The sequence below is a fragment of the Crassostrea angulata genome, chromosome 10 (genome assembly GCF_025612915.1).
Source record: "Crassostrea angulata isolate pt1a10 chromosome 10, ASM2561291v2, whole genome shotgun sequence".
Taxonomy (NCBI): domain Eukaryota; kingdom Metazoa; phylum Mollusca; class Bivalvia; order Ostreida; family Ostreidae; genus Magallana; species Magallana angulata.
In genome coordinates, this window is record NC_069120.1 from 33,587,333 (window position 1) to 33,613,255 (window position 25,923).

At 34.1% G+C, this 25,923-nt stretch overlaps 1 protein-coding gene and 1 long non-coding RNA gene across 3 annotated transcripts in view; both read right to left on the reverse strand.

Annotated features, from left to right (window-relative positions):
- The window catches only part of LOC128165784 (KICSTOR complex protein SZT2-like), a 55,152-nt gene extending 30,026 nt beyond the window's left edge, over positions 1 to 25,126 (reverse strand). For both annotated transcript variants that reach the window (XM_052830615.1, XM_052830614.1), the window contains exons 1-21: positions 24,937 to 25,126; positions 24,728 to 24,853; positions 24,311 to 24,520; positions 24,063 to 24,140; positions 23,748 to 23,840; positions 23,221 to 23,346; positions 22,686 to 22,854; positions 21,978 to 22,198; positions 21,637 to 21,740; positions 21,078 to 21,226; positions 20,599 to 20,695; positions 20,177 to 20,323; positions 19,443 to 19,598; positions 19,066 to 19,131; positions 18,334 to 18,534; positions 17,710 to 18,039; positions 17,213 to 17,434; positions 16,611 to 16,689; positions 15,880 to 15,974; positions 15,493 to 15,655; positions 1,265 to 1,377 (exon numbers count right to left, since the gene is read on the reverse strand). In XM_052830615.1, the coding sequence (XP_052686575.1) occupies positions 1,265 to 1,377; positions 15,493 to 15,655; positions 15,880 to 15,974; positions 16,611 to 16,689; positions 17,213 to 17,434; positions 17,710 to 18,039; positions 18,334 to 18,534; positions 19,066 to 19,131; positions 19,443 to 19,598; positions 20,177 to 20,323; positions 20,599 to 20,695; positions 21,078 to 21,226; positions 21,637 to 21,740; positions 21,978 to 22,198; positions 22,686 to 22,854; positions 23,221 to 23,346; positions 23,748 to 23,840; positions 24,063 to 24,140; positions 24,311 to 24,520; positions 24,728 to 24,853; positions 24,937 to 24,969 (2,978 nt within the window). In that variant the 5' untranslated portion in view covers positions 24,970 to 25,126. The remainder of the gene's footprint in view (positions 1 to 1,264; positions 1,378 to 15,492; positions 15,656 to 15,879; positions 15,975 to 16,610; positions 16,690 to 17,212; positions 17,435 to 17,709; positions 18,040 to 18,333; positions 18,535 to 19,065; positions 19,132 to 19,442; positions 19,599 to 20,176; positions 20,324 to 20,598; positions 20,696 to 21,077; positions 21,227 to 21,636; positions 21,741 to 21,977; positions 22,199 to 22,685; positions 22,855 to 23,220; positions 23,347 to 23,747; positions 23,841 to 24,062; positions 24,141 to 24,310; positions 24,521 to 24,727; positions 24,854 to 24,936) is intronic.
- LOC128165785 (uncharacterized) lies at positions 4,603 to 6,511 on the reverse strand. The gene is made up of 2 exons (XR_008241090.1): positions 5,694 to 6,511; positions 4,603 to 5,436 (listed from the first exon to the last, which is right to left on the reverse strand). It is a non-coding gene; the product is annotated as an uncharacterized LOC128165785 (long non-coding RNA).
- Positions 25,127 to 25,923: the final 797 nt, after the last annotated feature.

Sequence of the window (25,923 nt, forward strand, 5' to 3'; positions counted from 1 at the left end):
TAAAATAATAATCGATAAAATCAACTCCCGTCAGTTCTTCAGTACTTTGATTGTCATTGTTTTGATCACATTCATACTTATAACCTTAAAAAAAAATAGTTTTTGCTCATAGAAATTGATACTTCATAGTAGCTAAGGTAATGCTTTGAAAAACCTCTGGTTAAGTCTGAAGAAATTCTAGTAATTTCTGAGTTACCTGAATTCCTTTTTATCAAATTGGTAAAAGATTAATTTTAGACACTTTTTTTCTTCAAAACCCTGAATAAAAATTAGGCAAAAATTGCTTCATTAAGTTTTCAAAAGAAATTGTAAGGCCTATTCAAGAACGTTACATTTGATGAATGGCAAGGACTTCTTATAATGTAATAAGAATTCTGTCTCAATAAATCTAAATCTCAAAGGAGAGATAGTATAGTACTTTTCCACTAAATTAATTTTAGTTACTTATATTTCAGAAATAAACTATATTGTTATATTCAGTAGTATTTTCTCACTATATAACTCTATATAGACGAATAGTCAATAATTGTAATATTAGCTCGTCCGAAAAATATTGACCGGTCAATATTTTTTTGATATTGACCGGCTAGGAATAATATCTAGAGAACATTCCCTCTATTTCAAATAATCGCCTCTGATTTGTTGATTCGTAAACGATGACGCGAATAACTCTTCGCGACTCCAAAACAAGGTGACGTCATAATAGACAGTCAGTCAAGGCAAGTAAACAACGGACGCGCAATGCGACGATTTGCTATCATAACGGATATAAGGATTTGCGAATTACTGTGAAGTAAAATCAGGTATAACATCTGTACGTTAATTCTTATGGTCGGCGGAATATCACCAGTGGCCATTTGATGCTGAGGATATTTTGGAAATGAATTAGCACAAAATTGAATTCAGGAATCTTTGTTGAGCTGAGAAAATTACGGCGATCTGTTTTCAATTAATTTCTTAAATTTTGGTTTGTTTCTTCATATAACAAAACAAATGTTAACTGTGTTTTCGGGCAACATTGATTATATTAGCCCCCTTGGGACGAAAATATTGCCCTCCGCTTCGCGTCGGGCAATATTTCGTCCCTCGGGGGCTAATATAATCAATGTTGCCCTCAACCCCAGTCAATATTTGTATAATGTTATCCTTTAGTTTATTTAAAATCTTTAAAAATTTTAAACTGAATTCGTTCTGACTTAAAATTCTTTGCAAATTCTAACTGGGGAACATATTGACGTCAGTACTTTCAGTACTTTGATTTTACCTTCCTTCAGGTAGCCATGGCAGGACTTCAAACACAGCTGGGTTCTGACACACATACTGCAAGTTCTCGAAGGTAACAAGACTAGACACACATTCCAGGTCTTTGGGGTAGAACTGTTGATAAAATTTACATCATAAAGCCGCCTTCTAACTCCAAAGTAAATCAATTTCTTATTATCTCAAATATTTCTTTGACACAGCCAAAAAAAGTTATTGGTAATTTCACTTCAAAACCAAAACTTTCAATTGCTCACCCTTTAAAGTGTAAAAGAATTCAAAACCTGAAGATTATATGCTCAAAAGCAATGCCTGTATACTATGAAACAATATCAAAGTACCGGTAGTATTTTAATAAGATGGCTTAAATTCTCTTATGGAAAAATTGTAAGTTAACATTTAGAAATGATATTTATATGAAGAATTCAATCAGAATGAGTCAACAATGTATATTTTCTTGATGGTTTTCTTATGGGAAACATAAGCGCATCTTAGAACAATCAAAATTTATTTTTCAATATATGGTGTACATACATATACATCTTAATATGTGCTCTCAGACTCAGCAATTTTTACAAAAAAAATAGGTAAATAGTGGGGAAAATTTAACTTTATGATTTTATATTTCTCAGTTAAGGTGGGTCCCTCCTCAAGTGACATCATCACTGGTAGTTCTGTATACAGTTTATTGAAAATATGCTATTATTATTACTGATTAAGCACAGAATTATTGTATAGACCTTTTAGATATTTTGCTTCACTGCGGTGATCGAAAGTTTCCTCGATTTCAGAATCTGATTTATTTAGACAATGAAAAGTTTTTTTGTGGTGGCTCATGTGGGTCTGAGGTAGTGAACACTGCAGAATAAATACGGTACATAACCTGTGTTTGAATTTCGCAATCAACACTATACCTTTATGGGCCAAAAAGTACATATCAATCAATCATTTGAAGTCTACCTAATACATGTATTGTGTTTAAAAGTGCAAGTTTTAAAAAGTCCTAGATTTATTACACAATATTCATTTGCAGAAAAGGACTATATTTGATATCGTCAAGTATCTGCCCCCCCCCCCCCCCCCCAACCAATTTTTAAACAGTTAAATAGTACCGTATCAACATCAATTCTTCATAAAACAATATACCGAGGATGTGTATTATATTTATCATGATATTGGTCATTATTGTCAATTAGCTGCTTATCTATGTAGACTTCACCAAATTTGACTTATTCCTACATATTTGCAAACAAATGAAAATATTGTCATTTTTTCTACACATTAGTCCCTTTGGAGGCATAGAGTGCAGGTCTGCTGATGTATTATTTAAACATAATTTTTTTTCCCAATATTATACATATTATGGTTAAAAATAGTACTTGAGCAAGCATGCGCTCAATGTTTTTCAGTTGAAAAACCATCAGAAAACACCTGTATTTTGCACCAAAACAATAATCAATTAAAATAAAACAATTGTTTTATTTTAATTGATTAATGTTATGGTGCAAAATCTATATGACGTTATTTCTATATTATGACGACACTGGGGTGATAACCTTTAATATACTTAATTTCAAGAATTTTATTACTATTTTTTTAAAAGATCTCTTTGGTGTTATAATTTTGGGGGCAATAAATGCATACATCATAAATACGGCATATAGTCCTTTGATTTGAACATTGCCCTTAGATTGTGAATTTATGTTTTAAACATAATTAAAAATGCATTTAAAATGTAACTGTATGAAGATAGTTTGCATTATCTATATTTTTAAAGGCTGAATTTTCTTATATTTTGCATGCAAGTATATAGGTATGTAATTCAGGAGAATAGAATTGCAATAATTGTGTTTCATAATTCATTGAGGGTTTGCGCATGAGCAATATCCACAGAATCCACGACAACTGAGCTACTATGATTCATATTAATCATACACAAAATATCTGTAAAACGTATACGCATGATAAATGCAATAAAGCATACCTGTATATGTAAAAATACATTTAATTAAACCTACGTACCGGTACTTTCACTAAATATAAGGTTTGAGACAAATTTCTGTACACAGTTAGTAACAACTAACAAAGCTATCAAGGTTCTCCGATCCTCAGCCTCAAACTATTTTTTGATCCTAAAAAAAAATAGGTTGTACAGGTGCAACGGTGGCTCGAACCCCTTTACCTCTTGGAAAAAGGTCTCCATGGAGCCACTAGACCAAGCATCTCTTTGAATGGCTTAAAATAGCGTAATATTACCACTTCAAAACTAATTAAATTTGTCTATATAAAAAGGCAGATTTATGGTAAGGATAAAAAAATTCCAGTTATAAATTTTAGAGTTATCAAACATTGCTGAGGATCGAAGATCGTTAATTAGTTTTTTGTTTTGTTGAGTACAATAACAATTTTTAAATTAGCGGTATATTATATATAGAATCTCTCATGGATTGTGATGGTAAATGATTTTTATTAAACGAGTTGTGCCAAATTATCTATTTTTGAGCCAGTTGAATGAAAATCATATACCATCAAAAACCACAAGAGATTCTTTTTATCACAAATTTTGTCATTTGATGTCTATATATAAAGAGATTCAGACAGCAATCACATGACACATTTCATCCAATGATATTGTGTCATTTAAGTCCAAGGCAAAACAGATGGAAATACATGATGAATGAATATGGATGCAAATAGATCGAAAGTCAAATTAATTGATTAAGTTTTAATTCTTGATCTTGGATTTTTAATTGAGAACATGAACATTATTGTAAGCAAAGGTCAGCCACACACAGAGAATGACAAAAACACAAAGATATAGCAAAAACATACATTTATTTTGGTATTCCAAATTCAAAATCATAACCTTTTGTTAATTTGAATGTGTAATCATAAATATTACATGTTGTAATATTTGTTCACTTACAACTATAGTCTGCATAATAAGTCTCGTCTCGTTTTTGGTGATTTCGCAAAATAAACATGTAATGTAATTACCATCAGTGAAATACATGTACTACTTGGCTTTAGGTAAACTGTCCAAGATTTCTCCATTAACATTCTGTAGTTTATTTCTTTTTTTACCCTGAGAAGTTGACATGGAGACAATATCTAATGGAAAAATCTGACATATCTTTTATGCATCTGTTGGTTCTTGAAACACCTTGCATATTTTTTTAACATTTTCATACATGCATGTTGATAAACTGCAATGCAAAATACACATTGACATTTTATTTCTAGCTATAGTTTCATAAACCTTTCAAGATAAAGGGGGCATTTCAAAGTATAATTATTGGGTCTTTTTCATACTTGTGAATGAACATTATTCGAACACCAATGTATTTCATAAATATTTATTAATTCAAATGTATTGCATAAAAATCATAGCTGAAGTAGAATAGCAAGAGAATTAGCTGTTAATTTCCAAACATTAAATAATATACATCAAATTCTTTTTCAATGTAAATGTTTGTTGAACTTAATATTTTTTCCTAAGCTGGTGTTCGATCTTTACATAAGCTGCCAATGTACATATAAAAATACAACTCATGTATATTCATATGTATACTAATACCCTAATATTGTCATCAATGAAGTGTTTGTAGAACATTATCGGTCTGGAGATAACGGCGGGCCTTTTAGCCTGGTGTGTCCCACTGAAGTAGAGGGACAGGGAGATGGTACATGTTGGATCTGCACACACAAACACCCTGTAATCACACGACCAACTTTCCCAGGCAACGCGCCTCGGACAAGTTCAAGCTCGCCGTACAGGCCACAGGTTTATCAGTTATCAAATCGCGTCATCTGTGGGCACCAATCTCCCTGGCGGGTAAAGGTTGCTCCCTATCTGAGCTAGATGGAGGATTCCACATCATTAGTTACGTACCTATCTGCTGCTTCAAGTGGGCTTCAAATCTTCAGATGCACCTTTGTACACCTGTGTATATCTACTAACCTGAAGAGTTTATCAACCAGTTTATCACAGAAATACCTACATTGATATTAGGTAAATAAAATGGGGGTCGGGCTCGGTAAGAAACAACTCCAAAGTGCAAACGATGACGTTGGCAAGCTTCACTTCTCTGATCACAGCTTTATCACTTATAGATTATCAAAAATTCTTCAAGAGTCAATATTTGAGAAAAACCTGATCAAACTTTAACCACCTACCTGTGTTGCAATGAAAAAAAATCAACTAAATGCAAGACATGGCTTATATCAATCTTTCTTAATTTTCCCAATATCATTTCTAAGTTAACTTTTATAAACAATGATAAATAACGGACTCAATGAGCTTAGAAATAAATTGGTTTGACATTGAACTCCGCGGTCTGTGCATTATTAATACACACATAATGACTTGTTCATGTAAATTTATCTACATTGTAAAAACAAGAAGATTGGTAAATATGCATAGTCATACTTACCTCTTAAAACTCCAGAGTTTGGTGCAACTATTAACAACCAGTTTATTGATGGGTGCTTTTAAATTAACACGTTAGTTAAAAGAGGTTTTATTTTTTTCCTCCCTTTAAAACCGAAAGTTGCTCCTTGCTCTGCCATATTTTATAGCTGCCAGTCGCACAACCAAAAAAAACCCCAAAAACTAATGTGCAAAAAGATGCATAGCAGTTTAACAATACAACAGAAAAGTCCATTTGCTGCAAGTTGGCGTAGTGTGCAGTTGGAGGAGTTGAATCTCACCCGGCAATTTACGATGAGATAAAACTCTCTCCACTCCAAATACACCCCTTCCTCTTCCATACATTCTGAGCTTTCAGATCCGATTGCTTTAAAAAGGTTTCTAGTTTCAGTTTACAATATCTTTTCAATCCAACTCAACCAAAAAAAAAGCCATATATCTTACTCCCAAAATACTATGACACCGTGTCTTCTTGCAACAATGCACCATTAAAACACACCTGATAATTTCAAACATGATCAAGTTGAAGTGCATATATCTGCACACTTCCTGTAACGAGTTTCAGTCTGGGTACATATTTTGCCTACCTCACTTAAATCTTTCACCTGACTCAAGGATTTGAAATACTTGAATCCATTTTTACCTGAGAGCAATTGTTTTCACCGACCTCGAAAAATTTATTACTTAATAAACAACCCTTACTGATCCACATACAAATACTTGAAAGTAGAACAAGAAGCCAAAATCTATTTTTTACAGAGCAACAAATCTTGTTAAATGAACCGAAAACCCGAGCTGAATAAAGTCTCTAAAAGTTCACTCCTTTTTTTTTTTTTAGCTAGAGACAGCAATGAAATGAAAATTGGCACATGAATCTGCTAAATTTTTCTTCATGTCTAATTATAAAAGAAAAGTTAACAGAAAATCACACACACAAAAACTGAGTGGAATGACCTTACAGTGAAGTAACCAAATTCCATCACCAGCTACAAGGTCAAAGAATAGCACACCATCAATACCATTCCATCCTCAATAGAAGTCATCAAACAAATGTCATAACATCACTCACTGATCAAAAACAAGAAGTTTTCCTCCAAAGTTTTTTTGTGTTTTTTAAAAATAATGCGCAAAAAAAATTTGGTTTTGGATTCCGGTTTTGACGAAGTGCTCCGTAGATCTCCAGTGTGGACACCTCAGGAACCTAGCTAAAAATGGTAAATCGTCCCTAACCCCCAGGTTATTTGTTCAAAGTAAATGTTTGCATGCAGGTTACCCAGATATTTGAGGCTCATCCGAAATCCTAACAGGCAGTGTGAAACCTAATCCACGAGCACTATCTACCCAAGCCTCGGCCAGCTAGGCACTCGGCCCTGCTGATTATATGTACAGGCATGCCGAAACTTATGGGGCTGAATATTTTTCTTACCATATAGAGAAAAAGTTCAAATAAAGACAAAACGAGTAAAGTTTCCACCATTTGTAGTCAGCAGATCACAACACGAATCAATGAGAGAGGAAAAGCCTAGCAAAATCAATAGATAAGAAAAAAAAAATGACAAATATCGGAATGTAATATTGTTCTTCCCCATATATCTGTATAGGAGAGAGAGACACCCACGTTAACTACAAACTTTGTAAGCTGTCATGCATTCATATAGAGTATAACTTGATATGGGACCACTTTAAAGCAAGGAAGTAAATAAAACCAGTATTCCTATTGCCATGGTAAACAAATCCCTAATTTAGCTCAGAATGTTCTTTTCAATAGCCAAGATAGTTTTTTAAAGAAAACAAAATTTTTTAAAAAACCCCCAAAAACTCTATATTCTTAAGAAAACTTTTTTGAAAATTGAAAAAATAATTGTCAAAATTTGCATAACCTTTGTCACATATTGTTTAATGATATTGTCCCAAACTTTAAAACCAGAATCACTTCTTTTTAAATACAAAAGTCCATAAGGGCTTGTCTACTTTAAATCTCCCAATTTTAATGCTGTTTGCCCATATAAATATTGCAAGACAAACAAGCAACAGTACGAGGTAATTCCAAGTATACTCCATGAGAGCAACTCTTGTTTACTCATCTAATCTCATTATTCAGCCATAAAAACAAATTCCACAAGTCCCAAGTATTAATGAAATCATATTAGCTGCATTGAGGAGATTTCAAGCAGCAGCCATAAAGGTTGGCTTCATAGAATTAAATTATGTAAGAACCTTATAAATGTCAGTGTCCCATTACAGTATCTATTACATGTATCTGATGATAAAACCCAGCAGTAGTATAATATAATCATTAAAATACCTATTAAAATTATGCAAATGAATACAGAAACTTTTCAACCCCCCCCCCTCCTACACCAAAAATAAAAATTCTTTAATTTTGATTTACTTTAGTGAAGTACTATTGAATTGTCTAGAGCTGATGGTAGTTTATCAACAACATATATTTTTCTACTCAATAACTCACTAACCATTTTAGTGCATCATTAAACAAAAGTTTAAAATGGAACCAAATCGGATAACCGCTATAACTTTCATTACTAAGAAACTGAAAACTTCACAGCATCGTATACCCTTGTCAAAGGTTAATAATAAGGGAAACTGAACCACAAAATTAACTCATACAGTTAATTACAGTTGAATAAGAAGGACTGTCTAATCAAGCCAACTGCTTGTGATGATTAAACACAACAAGAATACACTTCATCCCCTGCAAGTTAAAAACTAAAACTGTCTTTTTCTCATTCATACAACTACAACAAAAACCCAGAGAGAACAAACAGCAGCATTTGAGTGTTTATAAAAAAAAAAATTCGATAAATAGTTACCATGCCTTGTTATGAACTTAATAATATTACAATTCAAAAGACCAGCATATAGATCCTGTAGAGAAGTTTACAATGATTTGCATCTTTTAAGCATTTACTTATAGCACAACAGCATGAACACATTGCAAAGAAACCTCCAGAAAGACCACGTGAAACATTGAAAAAATAAAAGAAAAGAGAATACCCAGATTGATCAAATTAAACTGTCCATTAACACGGTCCTCTGCTCTTACGCATCACAGAACAATACTCTAGTTTAACTTCAATTAAAAAAGAACCCGAGTGAATTTTCTCCTATCTGACCAAACCAACTTGGGAATGGCAGGTGTTCGATCCAAGGCCCTATCTCCACTGATCACTCTATGCAATACGTAGAACCTCTTGAAAGTACTGTATCAGCAAAAAAAACCCAAAAACTGAACTTTCTCAGGCAATAGTGGATGATTATACATTATGTCCAATTAAGAAGATTGCTTGTATTAGCCTGTACAAACTAAAAAGAGTACTTACATCCAGCATGGCCGTGCGGAAGCAGAGCTGACAATGCAGCAGTGAGCTGGAAGAGTTAGATCTGGCAAGGTCTGTTCTGCTGAGACCAAACCTTCCAACTCATTGATGCATCTTCTGAACAGAAACAGACATCCACAATTTTTTAAACAATCATATACTCCCTCCATGTTCTTACTATTATAAAACCTTTGCAATGACTATGAACAATTGGACTGCAGTATAGCGAACATGGAAGGCATCGTTGACTATCCATGCTTGATGGTCAGTCCGACTCCTGCTTTGATTTCGGCTACTGTATTACCCAAGTCCGTATCATTGTGAGTGTCTGTTCAAACCCTCTGCCTCCATTTTTATGGACCCTTCTTAAGAGATCGCAAACACTGACTTTGTACTTTGACAGAGCAAAGGGAAGATTCTACTATCTCTCGAGGGGTTGACAAGTTGTGACAAGACTGGCATACAGACCTGTAGAGAAGGTTTATGGACCCCTCTACAGAAATGTATCTGCTTGTACATGGCCATGCTCATAATGTACCTTATTATAAACCTTGCATACAAAATTAGCAGCAGACGTACACCTTCAACAACTTTGATAAGTGCATTATGGGCCATTGATGAAGGGAAACTTGCGGAAAGTTAATTACTTTATTTAGCAGGCAAATTGAAGGGAAAACTTAGTGTTTGCATATCTCTCTTCATATTGACTGATAATATTATGCTATGTTGATAGTGTAATCTGGATTGTGGGAGATAACAGGGGGACTATCTGCTGATCATAAAGATAAGATTGACACAATCACCCCCTCCTATCAGACAATGTCCACGTACAAGTTTTTTTTTTCTTTCTCTCTATCCCCTCCGCCTTAGGAATGAGGGTCTTATGAATGACCTGTTAAAACAAAACCAAAATTTCCTGCTTATCTCGGATGTATTATCGCTAAATATTAAGTACTCTGCCAAACAGTGCCCCAAAACTGAATGGCAAAGCAAACATAGCTGGACTAAAGTCGCCCAAATTTGGATCATTTTCAAAAAGATGATTCATATTTTTTTGTCACAGACAATTGATTTACACTTTTTTATATAGTGCAATGTCAAAAAATATAAATGTTATGACAGGAAAACCTTGACTTTTCTAATTCTTTCATAAAATAAACTCTACTCTTTTGCATGACTATTTTGAAGGAAAAAAAACGCGAATAAGGACAAATTAAACACCCATTCTTTAAAGTCTGAATTAAATTAGCCATTTCAGTTGATTTTCACTAATTCAAAACTAATCCAGAAACAATTGAGAAAATTCTACTATTTAAATGCACTTTCAAATGCATTTAAAACAATTTGATAATGAAAAAATTAGTCAATTCAAATGAATATAAATGCCAATAACTAAATGATGAAAGATTGGTTAAAGGTTGAAATAAAACAAAAATATTTTGGCTATATATTAATTATAATGAATAAAACAGGAAAAGTTCAAGAAATGCGCAGCAAAAACTTCTTTTTTTAACCTAATACTTTTTAACATCACCTAAAACTTGTGATTTAGGCAACATGCAGCTAGCTGGCACAGTAAAAACATAGAAATAAGAGTTGATATATTATTTTATATGCATGTATCTGTGTAACAAGTTTGTAATTGGAACTAGAGGAAATTTGCAATATTTTTGCTATATCTATAATGTAATGTATATTACATACAAAACCTACTTTGGGAAAAATATCATTGGATTGTAAATTGGACCCTTTCATTTTTATGTAAATCAAAATCATTTTGAAATATCCGTGAAGATTTTAAATCAGAATTCACAAAAACCATATTATATTGTACATCATATTTCTATTATAGGAAAAGCAAATCACTCTATTATTGATTTTACTATATCCATGTTTGTACTAAACAAGTTTTGCTATACAAGTATTAGTATATTACCCAACGACTGGTTCTCTACCAGATTTTTAAAACATTAACATCAGTAAAGAATTCAAATTAACATTGTTAAAAAAAAACAACCCAAAGAGGTTAGAAAGCAATCATTAATTCAGTTCATGTCATCAAGAAACTCAACAAAAAATGTAGGGGAAATATTTATAATGTGTACAATTCAATTATATGTATTTAGGCAATGCAGGAAAAAGAGGACATGGGTGGGATTTTTTTTTCAGTATACTTATGTATGATCACCTGATGAATAAAACTTGACTGCGTACACATCATAAGACAAGATTAGCAAGAAAACACAACAAAAACACAGTCCAACTTAAGACGTCTGAGTACACAGGCAGTTTATCACGGTCACCTGATTGTAATCATGTCAGAGTCCATTTTCAATCAGTACTTATCCGGAGTAGTCCCCTATGGTCCCAGATTCCACAGTGTAATCACAAACTTAAAACCAGTTAATACCTATATCTATTGATAACGTTATTTCGGGATACTAGTAAGTACTCCAAACTTTCAAGTATGCATATCGGGAAGGGTTTTTTTTTTCTTCATATGTCGGGATAGCTAGGTAGTATTGAGTTAATCACATGTCACATGAGTTCCTGGTATGTCTCTGATTAATACCTTTTTGTTCATAATTTACAAATCTTACATAATAAAAATATTTCATATTTCCTCAAAAGTTCACCATATCTATTAAACATAATGATAAAACTACATTTATACTATGACACTTTTAAAACAGTTAAACTAAACTTCTTTAGATAGAAAGACAACATAACTGTTATTCTCTAAAAGAATTCAGGATCAGTGATTTAAATGATTACAAAGGTTCAAAGCATCAAAAGTAAAACCCCTTAGTGATCCTGCCTGACTGTTTGGTATACAGTACCATTCCTACCTACAAACATATCGTATAACAGATACTCTAGCAATCAAAGGATGCCATAACTTCCTGTAAGAAAATTGTTACCTCCATCAAGAATATGTATGACACAAATAGATATACTGCTTGTAAAAAAAATAAACAAGTACTATTTGATGAGGTTTGGAAGAATGGGAGAATTTATTCAATGTCTAGGGCCATTCTCTCTCTCTCTCTCTCTCTCTCTCATACATATAATCCAGTTATTATTTGACAATGATTTCTGTTATATGAATTCCTGAATTAAAGAAAAAAAAGGAAAATAAATCAAAAATGAAAATTTGACCCCTGTTTTGCTGAATGGACAAACTAATAAGGTGAGTGGTCTTTAGAAGGACAGGGAGATAACTCAGTGGAGGTGATGCTTGTAGTTGGACATTCATAGTTTTTGCAATTGAATAACAGGGATAGAAAGAAATGAGATTCCGTCGAATTATTTTTAATTTGATTTTATAGTCGACGAGTGTGAACACCATTGATGAGAGTGAGTTGATAGCCATTGTTGTTTAGAATATAGAGGGCCATGTGTTTACTTAGAGGAGATATTTGTCAAGCATGAAAGCTGTGATTTTATTTAATTTTTAAGACATCGCTAGGACATCGAGGCATTTTAAAATGCTCTACAGCGCTCTTGTTTGCTCAAAGGCTTTGCCTCACGACCGCCGATGAGATATAGAACAATACCTGAGCTGCCTTGTAAACTATGATGGCAATAAACTAACTCAAATCAAATTCAACCAGCTCTTGACAGTTCTTATATTTATGACATATTGCCGAGCTGTCTTGAATGAATGAATATCAAATAAGTTTTGCTGAATATTCCAAAAGTGTCCAAGGAAGAGGAATGTATCTCGCTGAGACAACTATCTAGCAACAAACACAAGAACTGATCCTTCGAGTTCATTCTAGCAGACCCAGGTATTTCTGGTTGATAAAATTGGGAAACAAATTCTGACCCCCTCTATCTAATCCCATTCATAACTTAGTGATTTAGTCATGTAATGCTACATTCACACAAAAAAAACACACACTAGCATACAAATGCCAATACTTGGTGGAACGAGAGTGCCCCTGCATTTCATATCAACTACTATACGACGAATGTGTCCTATCATGTTTTACATCTTTTAAAAGCAGTTGAAATGTAGACTTCTGACAACTGACATTATCTCATATTTCTTGAAATGAACAGCATTTTCATTAAAAACAAAGATTTGAAGACAATTAAAAATCTTAAAATCAATGCTAATCAAAAACAATCAATAACATCTTACACCTCTAATATATCTTCATTGTACACGTTTGTAATTGAATAGTATTCTCTCTCTCTCTCTCTCTTTGAATATTTAATGACCTAGTATGTACCTATATTATTTGATGAATTAATCCAATATTCACCAAGCAGGGAATTCAACACTTAAAAAAGTGCTTTAATTGGTCTGCATTTGATGTGCATTTGACATGATACATGTCCTAGCTCTAGCCATGACTCCATTGGTGACAGTCATTTGATCATGACCCAACAGAAGACTTTCCTCTGATTGGTCATCATATAATAAGAGGAAGAAACCCAGTTCACTGTTTTATCTAATCATTATTCATTTAAATTGATTCTAATTCGACAACAAGTATACCGTTTTTCCTGATGTTACCAATACCAATTCAAACCTTTTATTCTACATATCTATCATTCCTATCCTAAGGTTGATATCCTGTTTCACAAAGATTTATTCTTTTAAGAGATCACAAATTTAACAACAAGAGATAGCAAAGAATCCCAAAATGTCTTTCCCTAGAAACCGCTGACACTGTCGTGTAAACAATGCAGGCATGTTTATGGTGATGGATCTCACTCACTGCACAATATGTCTGACCTTTGCAACATACATGAGTTAATCTATTTTTAATTTGTTACAGTGTTTAAAGTAGCCAAAGAGCCAGAGCTTAATGTTCCAGATTCCAATGGTCAAAAGTAAAAGACTGTTATATTCCAATGGTCAAAAGTAAAAGTTGGTCAAAAGTGGAAGACACTTAGATTCCAATGGTCAAAAGTAGAAGACTGTTATATTCCAATGGTCAAAAGTACAAGTTGGTCAAAAGTGGAAGACACTTTGATTCCAATGGTCAAAAGTAGAAGACAGTTATATTCCAATAGTCAAAAGTAGAAGACAGTTATATTCCAATAGTCAAAAGTAGAAGACAGTTATATTCCAATAGTCAAAAGTAGAAGACAGTTATATTCCAATAGTCAAAAGTAGAAGACAGATTCCCAAGGTTAAATTTAGTAGAGGACAGTTCACAACATCCATTTTTAGCATCAGTTTTATCAAATAAGCCAAAGCTTCTCTTAATTTACACGGTATCTTTCAAAGAAAAAATTCCTGAATATTCACCTTCTACCAGACTTTGTGAGTTCATTGTATATTTTGATAGAATCTGCCATCCTTGGTTCCAATGATGGCTAAACCACCAATTCAAAAGAAATATTTTCAATTTATGAGACATTGCCTTCAATACAACTAGAAGACAATGTCTCATCACTCAGCAGCATGGACTTCTCTGCCCTCTACAGTTTACAGACAGATTCTTTGCACTCTACAGTTTACAGACAGACTGACACATACACAGCTGTTATGTCTAGGTAACAGACTAACAGTTAAGTGGTTACATGATCAAATCTTCCTAGGTCTTGCTATTTCTTAAAAATATTTATAATCTTCACAAAGACCCACCGTAAACTCAGAGATTGGATTTCTATTATAATCAATCTTTGGATGAGTGAATTCCAGACAAAACAGACAATGGAATCTTCAAAATACATTTTTACAAGGTTTGCCTTATTTGTTTTCTTGACCATTTTGGACACAGCATCTTTGTTTGTACATGTATCTGTATCCATCTACATTCACAAAGTTTCATTTAAAATGTCTATTCAAATGTGTGAAAATATAATCTTCACGGTCTTCATTTGCATATGAAACATTTCATTTTATAGCAATTCATATTTACTATACTATGTTTTGGACTAGTTTTAAACACTTTTGGCTGTGTCTAATGTAATGCATAAATAATATTCATGACATTTATTGAAAAAATGTTCTTTTAGAAAATTTAAACAATACAAACTAACAAATTCATTTGTAAATGACTTTTCAAAATTCATTCATTATCCATTGCTTTAACAAGTATATGAATCAGGCTATTTTGAAATCAGGAAGTTTGGGTAAATTACATGCAATAAAGGGGGGTGAAATATCGCACTGTTTACATTAATAGACTATCATGATTCGAACTATAATGAAACAATTTTGTGCAGATGTGTGTTTTACTGGCATGCCATAATAACCTGACCGTAGTTTCATTACTATTCTTGAGCATCAAATTTTACGGATTAAGTAAAATTCAGAGTTTTGATATCACCTCAATTCATAAATCTATAACTGTAAAAACAATGGAAAATGTTTTCAGATTTCTTACTTCGATGAATATTTGATTTAATTCATCAACTCCACCACAAAATCCACAAAAATTGATGTTCAACGAATATTGATGAAACCATATCATATATACTCTATACCAAGAAATCACTTACTGCGCGGGCGATTTGTTTGTAGGTCAGCCCCTCCCAGTGTTGGCGCTCCGGGGTGCTATTGACGACCACTCCATACTGAGGCTCTACCCAGCATTCGGTGACAATCTGGAGGTCGCCGTCTGCTTCTGTTAGCTCATACATGTCTATTTCATCCTCAGATACACTGCAATAGACAAGAAAAAAGAGGATAATCTCAAGACATGGTATTATGATCAGAACAATCTTGTCACAGAAGCAAAACTATACATGTTACTTGCCCTTTGTTTTTAAAAAAAAAATCATCAATTTCAACCTCAATTTAATGAAATTTGATTAACTTATTCATGTCATCCTCAATCTGCCTGTAAGCTCCCTTTATCTTACTATAACAGTAGCCTTTATTATTACCTGGTACATGAAGTTTTAACCTGGGGAGGGAACATCACATACTGCACCACACAGCACCCCACATCTGACCCCGAACTACTGCCTGACTCTGGGTGCTTCAACAGAATTTTCAAAAATTGATATACTGCCTTACATGTTTTGCAAAATATATGTTATTTGTGATTGTGTTGTAAAAAATATTATGCAAATTCTTAAAACACTTTTTTCCCCTTAAAGCACCTGTCTACATGACAGATAAGGTGTAGAATCAAAAATTACTGAAGAGTTATCTCCTTCACAATGTTCAACATATTGATAATAAAGTAACTTTTAATACAGAGGAATTATTTTAGTCAGTTCAATATTCTTAAGGTGTTTTGTTTACAAATGAAACACTTATCACAATGATAAAAAAAAGTTTTGTCAACTTTAACACGTTCATTAATATTTGGAAAACTTACCAAAATATTCCATGTTAACATTTTTATCTTTATTTTCCTGCTTGTCTATCTTATAATTGTTGACAGCATTTTTTTCACTTGTTTACTCATTAAATTTCATATTTCGTATCTGTACAAAATTATCCTATTATTGACTATCAACATCAAAATTATATATCCATTTCTAAATCTTAATTTCTCAAAGATTAAAAACTTTGTAAGGGATCTTTTACACCATGGACTGCCTTGATGTATCACATTAAAGGAATGAAAATGAACACTGTAGTAATGTCCTCTGAGTAGAATTCTTACCTTCATATCCGTCTCCAAAACCATATTAATGATCCCAGAATTACTGGAGGCAAAATGGAATCCCTCTTGTAGCCTTATCCTACAAAAAATACAAGTAATAAACATTCAACAGCTAAAGAAAAAGTTGAAGATTTTGTGAAAGATTCTTTTCTTTTTTAAGATGACATTCATTTATTTCTGACTTCATAAATTAATACAAAATGTGACATGGTTAAAAATGAAGATTTTCACAATCCCTTCATAAATGATCATTATAGAAAGCAACAACTTGGATTAAAATTCCATATTTTTAAAAAAGAACCAAAAATAACCAGTTTGTATAAGGAGTAGTAAATGACTCATATATATATGAAGTTTTAACAAGGAATTCCCGGAGAATTTTTTAAAGGCCTTACTAAAATATGCATTGTCCAGTACATTTAATACATTACAATAAGCTTTGCACAAAATTTATCGATGAATCCAAAATCTTAATCAAAAAGAGTAATGTCCCTTTCCAACTCTTATTCAATTTGCTGTGCGATAGTAAAATTGAAACAATTAAGCTATTAAAATTGTGTCAAGCTATCAACAAATGTTGGAACCCCGTGACGTGGTCTTACTTGGTGAGCGTGGACAGAATCCTGCCCACCGCCTGCATGCTGATGTCCACCTTGCCCTGCTTGATGGTCCAAATCCAGCGCTGGTGATACAGGTAGCGCGACAGAGTGTTGAAGGCGTTGGCCAGCACCGTTTTGTTAGCGATCTGCTGAGAGGTCATATGACTGGGAAAATATCGCGATGGATCCTCCAGGATCGTCATGTCACTGGGCACCCTCTCATAACTGTATGGTAAAAAGACACGATCTTACTGAAGGTGAATTTAACTAATCTTTTTAGAATGTCTTCATGATGATCATGATTTTCAAAGAATTGGAAATCAGGGTATTTAATTACTGTAATAAAACAATTATCGTTTGTGTCAAAATGCAACACCTACATTTACATCAATGGATATCAAACTGGTATTTTACACATGTATTCCTAAGTCTAACAAAAAAAATTACAAACACAATTCTCCCTTACACAGATACTTGAATACTGCAGAAAGATGGCTAACCTGATAAGAATATTCTCCATGGGCTTGGTCAGCATCACACAGCACGGGGTCTCTGACCCGTCTCGGTCCAGTGGTGGCTTTCTCATCACGGCCTTCTCCCCGTCCACTTTGGGGAATTTCTTGCTCTTGTCTATCTGGGACCCACCCTGCTTAAACTTCAGGGCAAACACCTTTGCCTTGAGTTCTTTCAGCACTTTGAATCTCTTTGAGCCTGAGGTTCCCCCTAGAAAAGCCGCTTTTATCGTCAAGCATGGCAGTTTTGATGTGGACAATCTCAGAAGCAGAAAATGAGTTGGTTTCTCTTTCTCTTTTGAATTCTGTGATGCTCCCCTAAAATTGGATATTTTAAAAATCAACCAATAATTTTAAAATTTAACAAAGTATCACTAAGTAAGTCATGATAATGAATTGTAATATTTTACTCCGGAGGACAATTTTTACCATTAATTTATCAACTGAGGTGTAGGAAAAATGAAGATGAAGTATCTTTACTGTATCAATCATTTATCAACAATATTTACCATCTTAACAGCATACCAGTAAACGGATTCACTTCATTTTATATACACACAAACATGTATAAATTTCACACATGTACATAGAAATAGGTAAAGATATACTCACTCATACAGGTACTTGACATAAGCCGTATTCTCCACCAGAACAAAAGTACTCCAGCTCTGGAGCAGCGTCTGCAGGGCCAGCTGAGCCTGCCGACAGAAGACAAAGTTGAAGCGTCCACAGGAGTCGGGGATGTGGAGGTACTTGGACAGAGTATCGTGCTCCAACACCATTCCTATCCGATGGCTGTGCATCCACTTCTGCCTGTATTGCAAAAGGAATATATATTAAACAAAGCAGATATTTTACTCAATAAAAGGTATTCAATAAAATTTAACTGACTTAATCTCAGATCTTAACAAAACTAATTGTTTCTGAATCAAATATAATCTAATCAACTATCAGCATTAATAGTAATGTGAATTAATTATAAATTATGAATTTTTAATAATTATTAATTATGAAGTTTTTAATATCAATGTACTGTATACAGGATTATTTTTGCCCTTCTCCACATCTGGATAATTCACCCTGACATAGTTGTGTTTAAAGAGAGCTAATCAAGCTGAGACAGTGGAATTCACCCCCTCTTAAATTCCCTCGCAAACAATGAGGGGCAAAAATAAAACAGGGGCGAATATTATCCTGTAAAGAGTATATGTACTTTGATCATGATTTTTTTTAGAGTAAAAATATGAAGCATTATAAAGAAACATTAGATTACTTGCTGAAACAGCACCTGGTAAGAATGACACATTAAAACATTGTGATATAAATACATGGAATCTTCCTTACCATATCTTTGTATCCAAATGAACTACTGGCTTCCAAAAATTGACAAACTGGTTAAACACAGCATCTCTGAAAATTTTAAATGCATCATACTGGTAAGTATGACACTGAGTCATGAAATGAAAACTATGAACTTCATATGAATAAATTATCGCGAAGTGAAAAAGGAGACAATACTAAATAAGGTATCTATCTTTCACATAGAGGTGTTCAGTGGCAAAATGAAATTGTGGTTCAAATGGAAAAATTTCATTCTGATAAATAAAATGGGACAAAAACTTATTTGACAGGAGATTTGTCAGATTAGAAAGTGGTACATCCATTATAAGAAGAATTTTAAGAGTTTAAAACAAAAATCTCTGGTTCCTTGGCTCACTTACTTGGTGTTGTGCTGTGCGTTGAGATTGGGGGTACTGGATTGCTGGCTGGTGTAGAACAGAGACAGGCCATTCTTGATGCTGTCAGGGAGCTTGTAGTTGACAGGATTCAATGGAAAACTCTGGAGATGAGTCAGCAACAGGTCACTCTGTCGGAGTCTGAAAATAGAACACGACAAAACATTATTGATGATTGTGTATTTTTTAGTCCAACCAACTAAGAATGTTCCAAAATAAAGAGAGAAGCTGAAGAAATGACCATCAATCATAAGATAGAGTAAGTGTTCTGTGTTCAAATTTCTAATTGGAGTACTACCCCAAAACCATCCCCACTCAACCCATTACTGCTTTATTTCAGTGCACTGTGTACATCTACCAGTAAAGAAGTTAAAATTTAGCCATCTATCTTCACCCTCAAATCAGTCATCCATTTCATATACAAAAGTATTTCTTTCACAATTTGTGTTGTACTCTAAGCTTTCTTAGTAAGCGGACAAAAATAGGCCATGCCTGCAGTCCAATCCTATTTCATTTTGAAATAAAATACTGTTTAAACTTAAGTTTCCTTTACCAAATCTTTTTCAAAAAACTTTTCGGTTGTAATTTTCTTCATAAAACTGGACTGAATATTCACTATGCATGGACCGTTTAAACAAAGGCAGGAAGACATCATACAGGTAAATGTAACTCCAAAGTGGGTATCATTTACACTGATATAAAGAAAAATAAGTACAAACTTTGTTAGTGCTATTAGGAACTTCTTTATACTGTTGTTGCGGATAGAACTCCATCTCGCCTGCTTGAGAGCACATTCGTCGGAGAAAGCGTCATGTAGAAAATCATAACTCCCTTCCACAAACATCTCCACATGTGACAGTTGTTGTCTGAAAAATAAACCCCACACACCCCTGTTATCCAATTTTACTCAATTTGAATATCAATGTTACAAATGTTTTATACACAACCACCATTTTGATAAATTGAATATTTTGGAAAGAGTTTGCTGCTGAGGACTTGTATAACCATGAATATTCACACAATTATTCCCTAAACCTTTATTATTTTAATAATTTTTCCTAAAAAATTTTGAATCAATAATAAAATTCAACAATCCATTGCCCTTTCCCAGATGGTATCTGAGGACGTGTCAGTAGCTTACTTTGAGTGGTCGGCCGGCCAGGCTGCTGTGACGTGGTACTCTATTTTGACATAGTCCCTCCACAACAGAGCCAGCTCCACCTTAATCTGAGTTTCTCCTTCAAGTTAATCAAAAACATATCAAATCTATTCTAATCATAATATCATTGAACAAAAATATATTAACATATTAGTTATCATCATAAAATATGTGAACGTTTGTTCCATGAAAAACTTTCAGATACCGGTAGTCATTATATTTTCTGAAAGTGTACATTGTATATACTGTAAAGAATACCCTTATTTAAAACCACTTGATTATTTCAATTCCATTTAACTTGATTTTTTCAATTCCATTTAACAACTGATTGATTAAAACATTGATTAGTTTGTGTTTAATAAGTACTCATTAATTTGGTCATAAGTCGTAAGTTCTTTTGTAAACCTCAGCCCAGGGCAATAAAGGACTCTGCCATACAAAACAAAGTGTAAGTTATGTACCTCTGAGGATAACATTTCTGAGGGTGAAACCCTCCCTCAGCCGGACGGACAGTACGCTGAACAGGGAGGTACTCAGCTTGACGTCCATCTGCTTCTTACGCTCGATGGGAATCAGGTCAGGCCGATCCTTTAGAGGGTGTGCATAGACACTGTAACACAAAACACAATGCATCAACAGAACTTTGTACGTGTCAGTGTCACAGGCAGGAATCCTGTACTGTAAATGTGGTTATTTATGTGTGGTGGAAATTGTGGTGACACGGAAAGCATAAAACTGCGTAAAATACCCCTGTGCGTATGGTAAAAAGATCAATACTTAGTGTAGTAATTCACATAAACTTGTATTTAATACCCATACCTATTGTTCGACTATAGAAAACGTGTACTTAACCATCAGTGTAGATATAGAACCACTTTTACAGTAACTTGAAATCTGTAAAGGCTAATGAAGGGAATTCATGCACTTTACTCTGGGATGTCAATCAAAATATTAACTAACAAAATTTAAACTTTATATTAGAGACCCTCTTCAAGCAAGTAAAGAGAAACTGAGTCTTACTTGATGTAGGAACAAATATTACTGCGCTCATGCTGAAAATGAAGGGGTTCCCTGGAAGACTTCTGGAAGCTCCAAATCAGTAGATCTCTATGGTAGTCTTCATTCTAATCAACAAATTTTATTTGAAAATTTATTGCACAATAATTTTTTTTAAGTGCATTGAGTTTGAGTAAGGCAAAAAACAGATAATACACTGTATACACTTTCAAAAATCTAAACGCAGCATATACAAACATGTCTAATGCACAATTTGCTGGATTGAAATATGGTTTCTTTCAATCAGAGACACCTAAACAGTGACTAAAGACTTTATAGATGCAAAAACTAATCAGTCTAATTACCTCACTCTGTGGATCCCCTAGATAGGCCCCAAAAGTAGCGGAGGCTATAAACTGCAGGAGTTCTACGTGGGGCACCAATCCAAAGATACAGCGAGCACACTGAGTCTGTCCAATCCGCAGGAACGAGCAGGCGATGGTGCTGCTCCTGAGCTGAGCCAGCAACGAGTCGAACAGGTTCAGATCCGTCACCCCCAGCATTCCATCAGTCACCACCACAATCCCTACAGTGGCAATCAAAGCATTCAGAAATCACATAAACTTGTTTTAAATCCATGTTTTTTAAATCCAACTACTTATTCCAACCTGTTTGTACAAAATTTTGATGGTTGATTACATAAATTGAATAAAGAATTAAGAATTCAAGCTACAGCTTCATGTAATGACAAATGTTCACATGTGTTGATGCAATGCTGAAGAATTCACTTAAGGTAAAATTGCACAAACATGCCTCTGGTATTCCAAATTATGAACATATCAAAATTAAACCATCCATTATATTTTTCCCCAATTTGAAGAACAATAAATTTTTTTGTTCTTATGAGAAAAAATTGTTAAAACATATATGTATGTTGTTTTTCTATTTGGACACAGAAGAGGAATATGAGAATAAAATCTACATGTGCATATCACACATGGAATGACAACAATGGCTATCAAAGCTGCATGGATAGATTTTCTCACGGCAGTATGCCAGAACCAGCTCCGTACCTGCACTGGAGTTCTCAGGCAGCAGCTGTAGAGCAAAGAATCCCTGCCGCAGGAGGTTGATGATGCCTGCCTCTGGGTTAATCGCCAACTCCGCCGACTTGTTTCTGGTCCGCGGCTTCTGATCGCGGTGTAAACTGTCTGTCTTTCTGGAGTTTTCCTCAAACATTGTCTGTATGTTAAGGTTATAAGTCTTGAGTAATCTTTAAAACATGTATTTTTTAATAATCTATAATGCATATGTATTAAGAAAGTTTTCTTTTTAAAACATCAAGTTTAACTTTTATTATGCCTGCAATTTCAAAGAAAACCAGCCCTCTCGCTAAATTCTAGGTCTATAAAGAGCTTTAAAAATAAGGTTAAAGATAGTTTAAATCATATTGAAAATAAGTAAGAAAAATTTTATCACTTTAACCCCAGTGACGTCATAATGTAGAAATGATGTCATGATGATTGTATAATTTTGATAAATTAATAATAAGAGTGTTTTCCGACAGTTTTTCGATTGTAAAACATCAAGAACATTGCCTGTTCTTACAGTGTCTGGGGTGGGAGGGTTGATGTCGTTGTACAAGCTCTGTTCAAACACCAGCAGTCCTGTCCTCACCATGTCTAAAACCATCCCCACATTGGCCGCTGTCACTCTGATGCCCTGGACCAACACCTGGCAAAATCAGACATTCATTTCCACATTCACAACATTTCTTTTCAAACATAAAATGAAACAGTTCGTACTCCAGCATCTCGAATCCTTCATAAAAGAATAAAATATAAACAATAGCTTATTGTTGATTCATATATCAATTTTTAATTAATGAATTCATTCATTTTACATTTTTTATAACACCCAACATCCCCATCCATCAAATAAAATCTGAATATATAAATCATCATCTGTTATGTCAATCATTTATGGAGGAAGTTAGCTTGGTTTTTGATATATGAATCATGATAAAATCTTCTGGAATGGAGAAATCTCCACTGACTGGGCAGTTACCACAAGCTTACAGTATCAAATAATTGGTAGAACCAGGGGAAGATAACTTTGAGACTAGACGACTTTACCTGATTGGTTGTACAGACGACCATAGGAGTGTGGGCTATAACAGTGATAAACAGCTCCGTCTCAAACAACAGGTTGGTGCCTGGCAGAGGAAACTATTTACAGGAAAATGAAAGAAAGTCAACTTATCAGATATGAGCAGCAATTGATCCATATAGATGCAGTAAACATTTTCTGGAGCTTTAAAAATTTGGATGGTCATACCAAAGGTATTCTGTACCCTTAACTAAGGAACAGAATACTTTAGTTATTTCATTTAAATGCAAAAAAGGTGAAAAATGGATCAATTTCATAAAATCATGCAATGAATTTCTCACTGGTTTAACCAATCCTTGCAGACATTTCTTCAAACTGTCATATATCTTATCAGCTAAGACTTCACCAGTTTTCAGGTCCTAAAAATTAGAAGAATAATTTAGCAATCATAACTATTGTGATCCATACATTTTTTTGTATAGTTACTTTGCTTAATCAACAATTAAACAGTTGAGAACACATATTGATTTAATGAATTGTACGTAAGTAAATAAGGTGTCAGTTTCCAACATATCAACATGAAACATACAACAGAGAGAGTGGAAGGGCTGAAGTCCAACACAAAGACCAGTCTGTATCTCTTGGCCACGAAATGGACGACAGTGGACGGAACAAGGCGGAATCTGGAGCAGGTACCCTGGGTCTCTGAGGGGGAGGAATTGGGGGAGTTCCTGAAGGCCACCACTGCCTCCTCCTCCACCCTCACCCCTACCACTGTCAGCTCCTGGGTTGTCTCCTCCTAGGGAGAGATTAATTCTATAGTAGTGGCATATTTCTGCACCTTTCATACAAGTCACTTTTTCTATAAATTATGCCACTATAATTACTGTGTGTGAACATGTATGTTACTCTTTCTATTTCAACATGCTATGATAATATGTCAACATGCGGCATACATTGTTGACATGATGATACAAGAAAAATGTGTTATAATGACTGGACTGACCAAGCATGTCTCTGGAGAAAATTCCAAAACTGAGTTCAAGTTACGAAAAAACCATGAAGCCCTGATGTTTCTTGATATCCTATAATCTTTCTTCATTAACAGGTAGACATCCTTGGCGGACAGAACCTAAAACAACAGAATATCAACAATAACACCACGACAGTCAGCTGATCTATATTTGAACAGAGGAAATTCGAAATTAAACCGACCCTATCTTCATTTTCACTCTCCGAGTCACTCATTTTTTAATCATCTCACGGCAATCTCTTTGATGCAGGAATTGGAGATTGAAATTAACTCCATCGATCAATGTTCATGTGTAACGGGCATCACCTGTCTTTTATCGTGCATCATCCACAAACTTCGTGTTTCATGTTTACAATATACATGCTAAATCTAGGTCAGTGACAAGCTTGCAGTAGCAATCACGTGTTGCCGATGTCAATTACATTATCGCGGGAAATTTTTGCACCCCCCCCCTCCCCCGGCGGAAATTCATATGTACATGTACATATGTTTTTGTAGCTGGGACATGTATCATGTAAAATTTTATCTGCTCTTTGTTAGCACATTAGCTCATTTTCGAAGAAACAGCAAATTCAGAATTTTTAAAGAACTATATAAGCATTGTTAGAGGTGAGAACAATATTTCTGTCCTTTATTCATTCATTCTTTATTTCCACCTTTTTTTGCAAAGCATACATGTAATCTGATAATGATTCAAATGTGTCAAAATTTTCTGAATGTGACCCTTCCTCTTAATTGTCTGATTCTGATCTCTATGACAATCCGCAGTGTCAAATAAATTTTCAGTCATGTTGGCTCAAAGACAAAAAAGCCGCGGCGTTATATGTCTTTTTAATGTTAGAAAAACCATTAGGTGGGGAATTCATGTACGTACATGTATTATTTAAATATACATGTATTTTCATCTACCGAGCATCATTCCCGTTATTTTTTTTTACGAAAACTTGTAGTTAATTCATAATTCTATAGAAACAGCCAGACTGGAATCTACACGCCCTGTACATCAATTGGTCGAAACCTACAGCGTCTGACACTGACAGGAAACTGACAGGACTGAAATTGACACGCCCTCTTTTTCGATTGGTCGAAACCTACACGGACTGCACGAAATAATCATGATGATGTCAGAATCAAATTCCTATAGCAGACGATTTGGCTGTTTCTTTTAG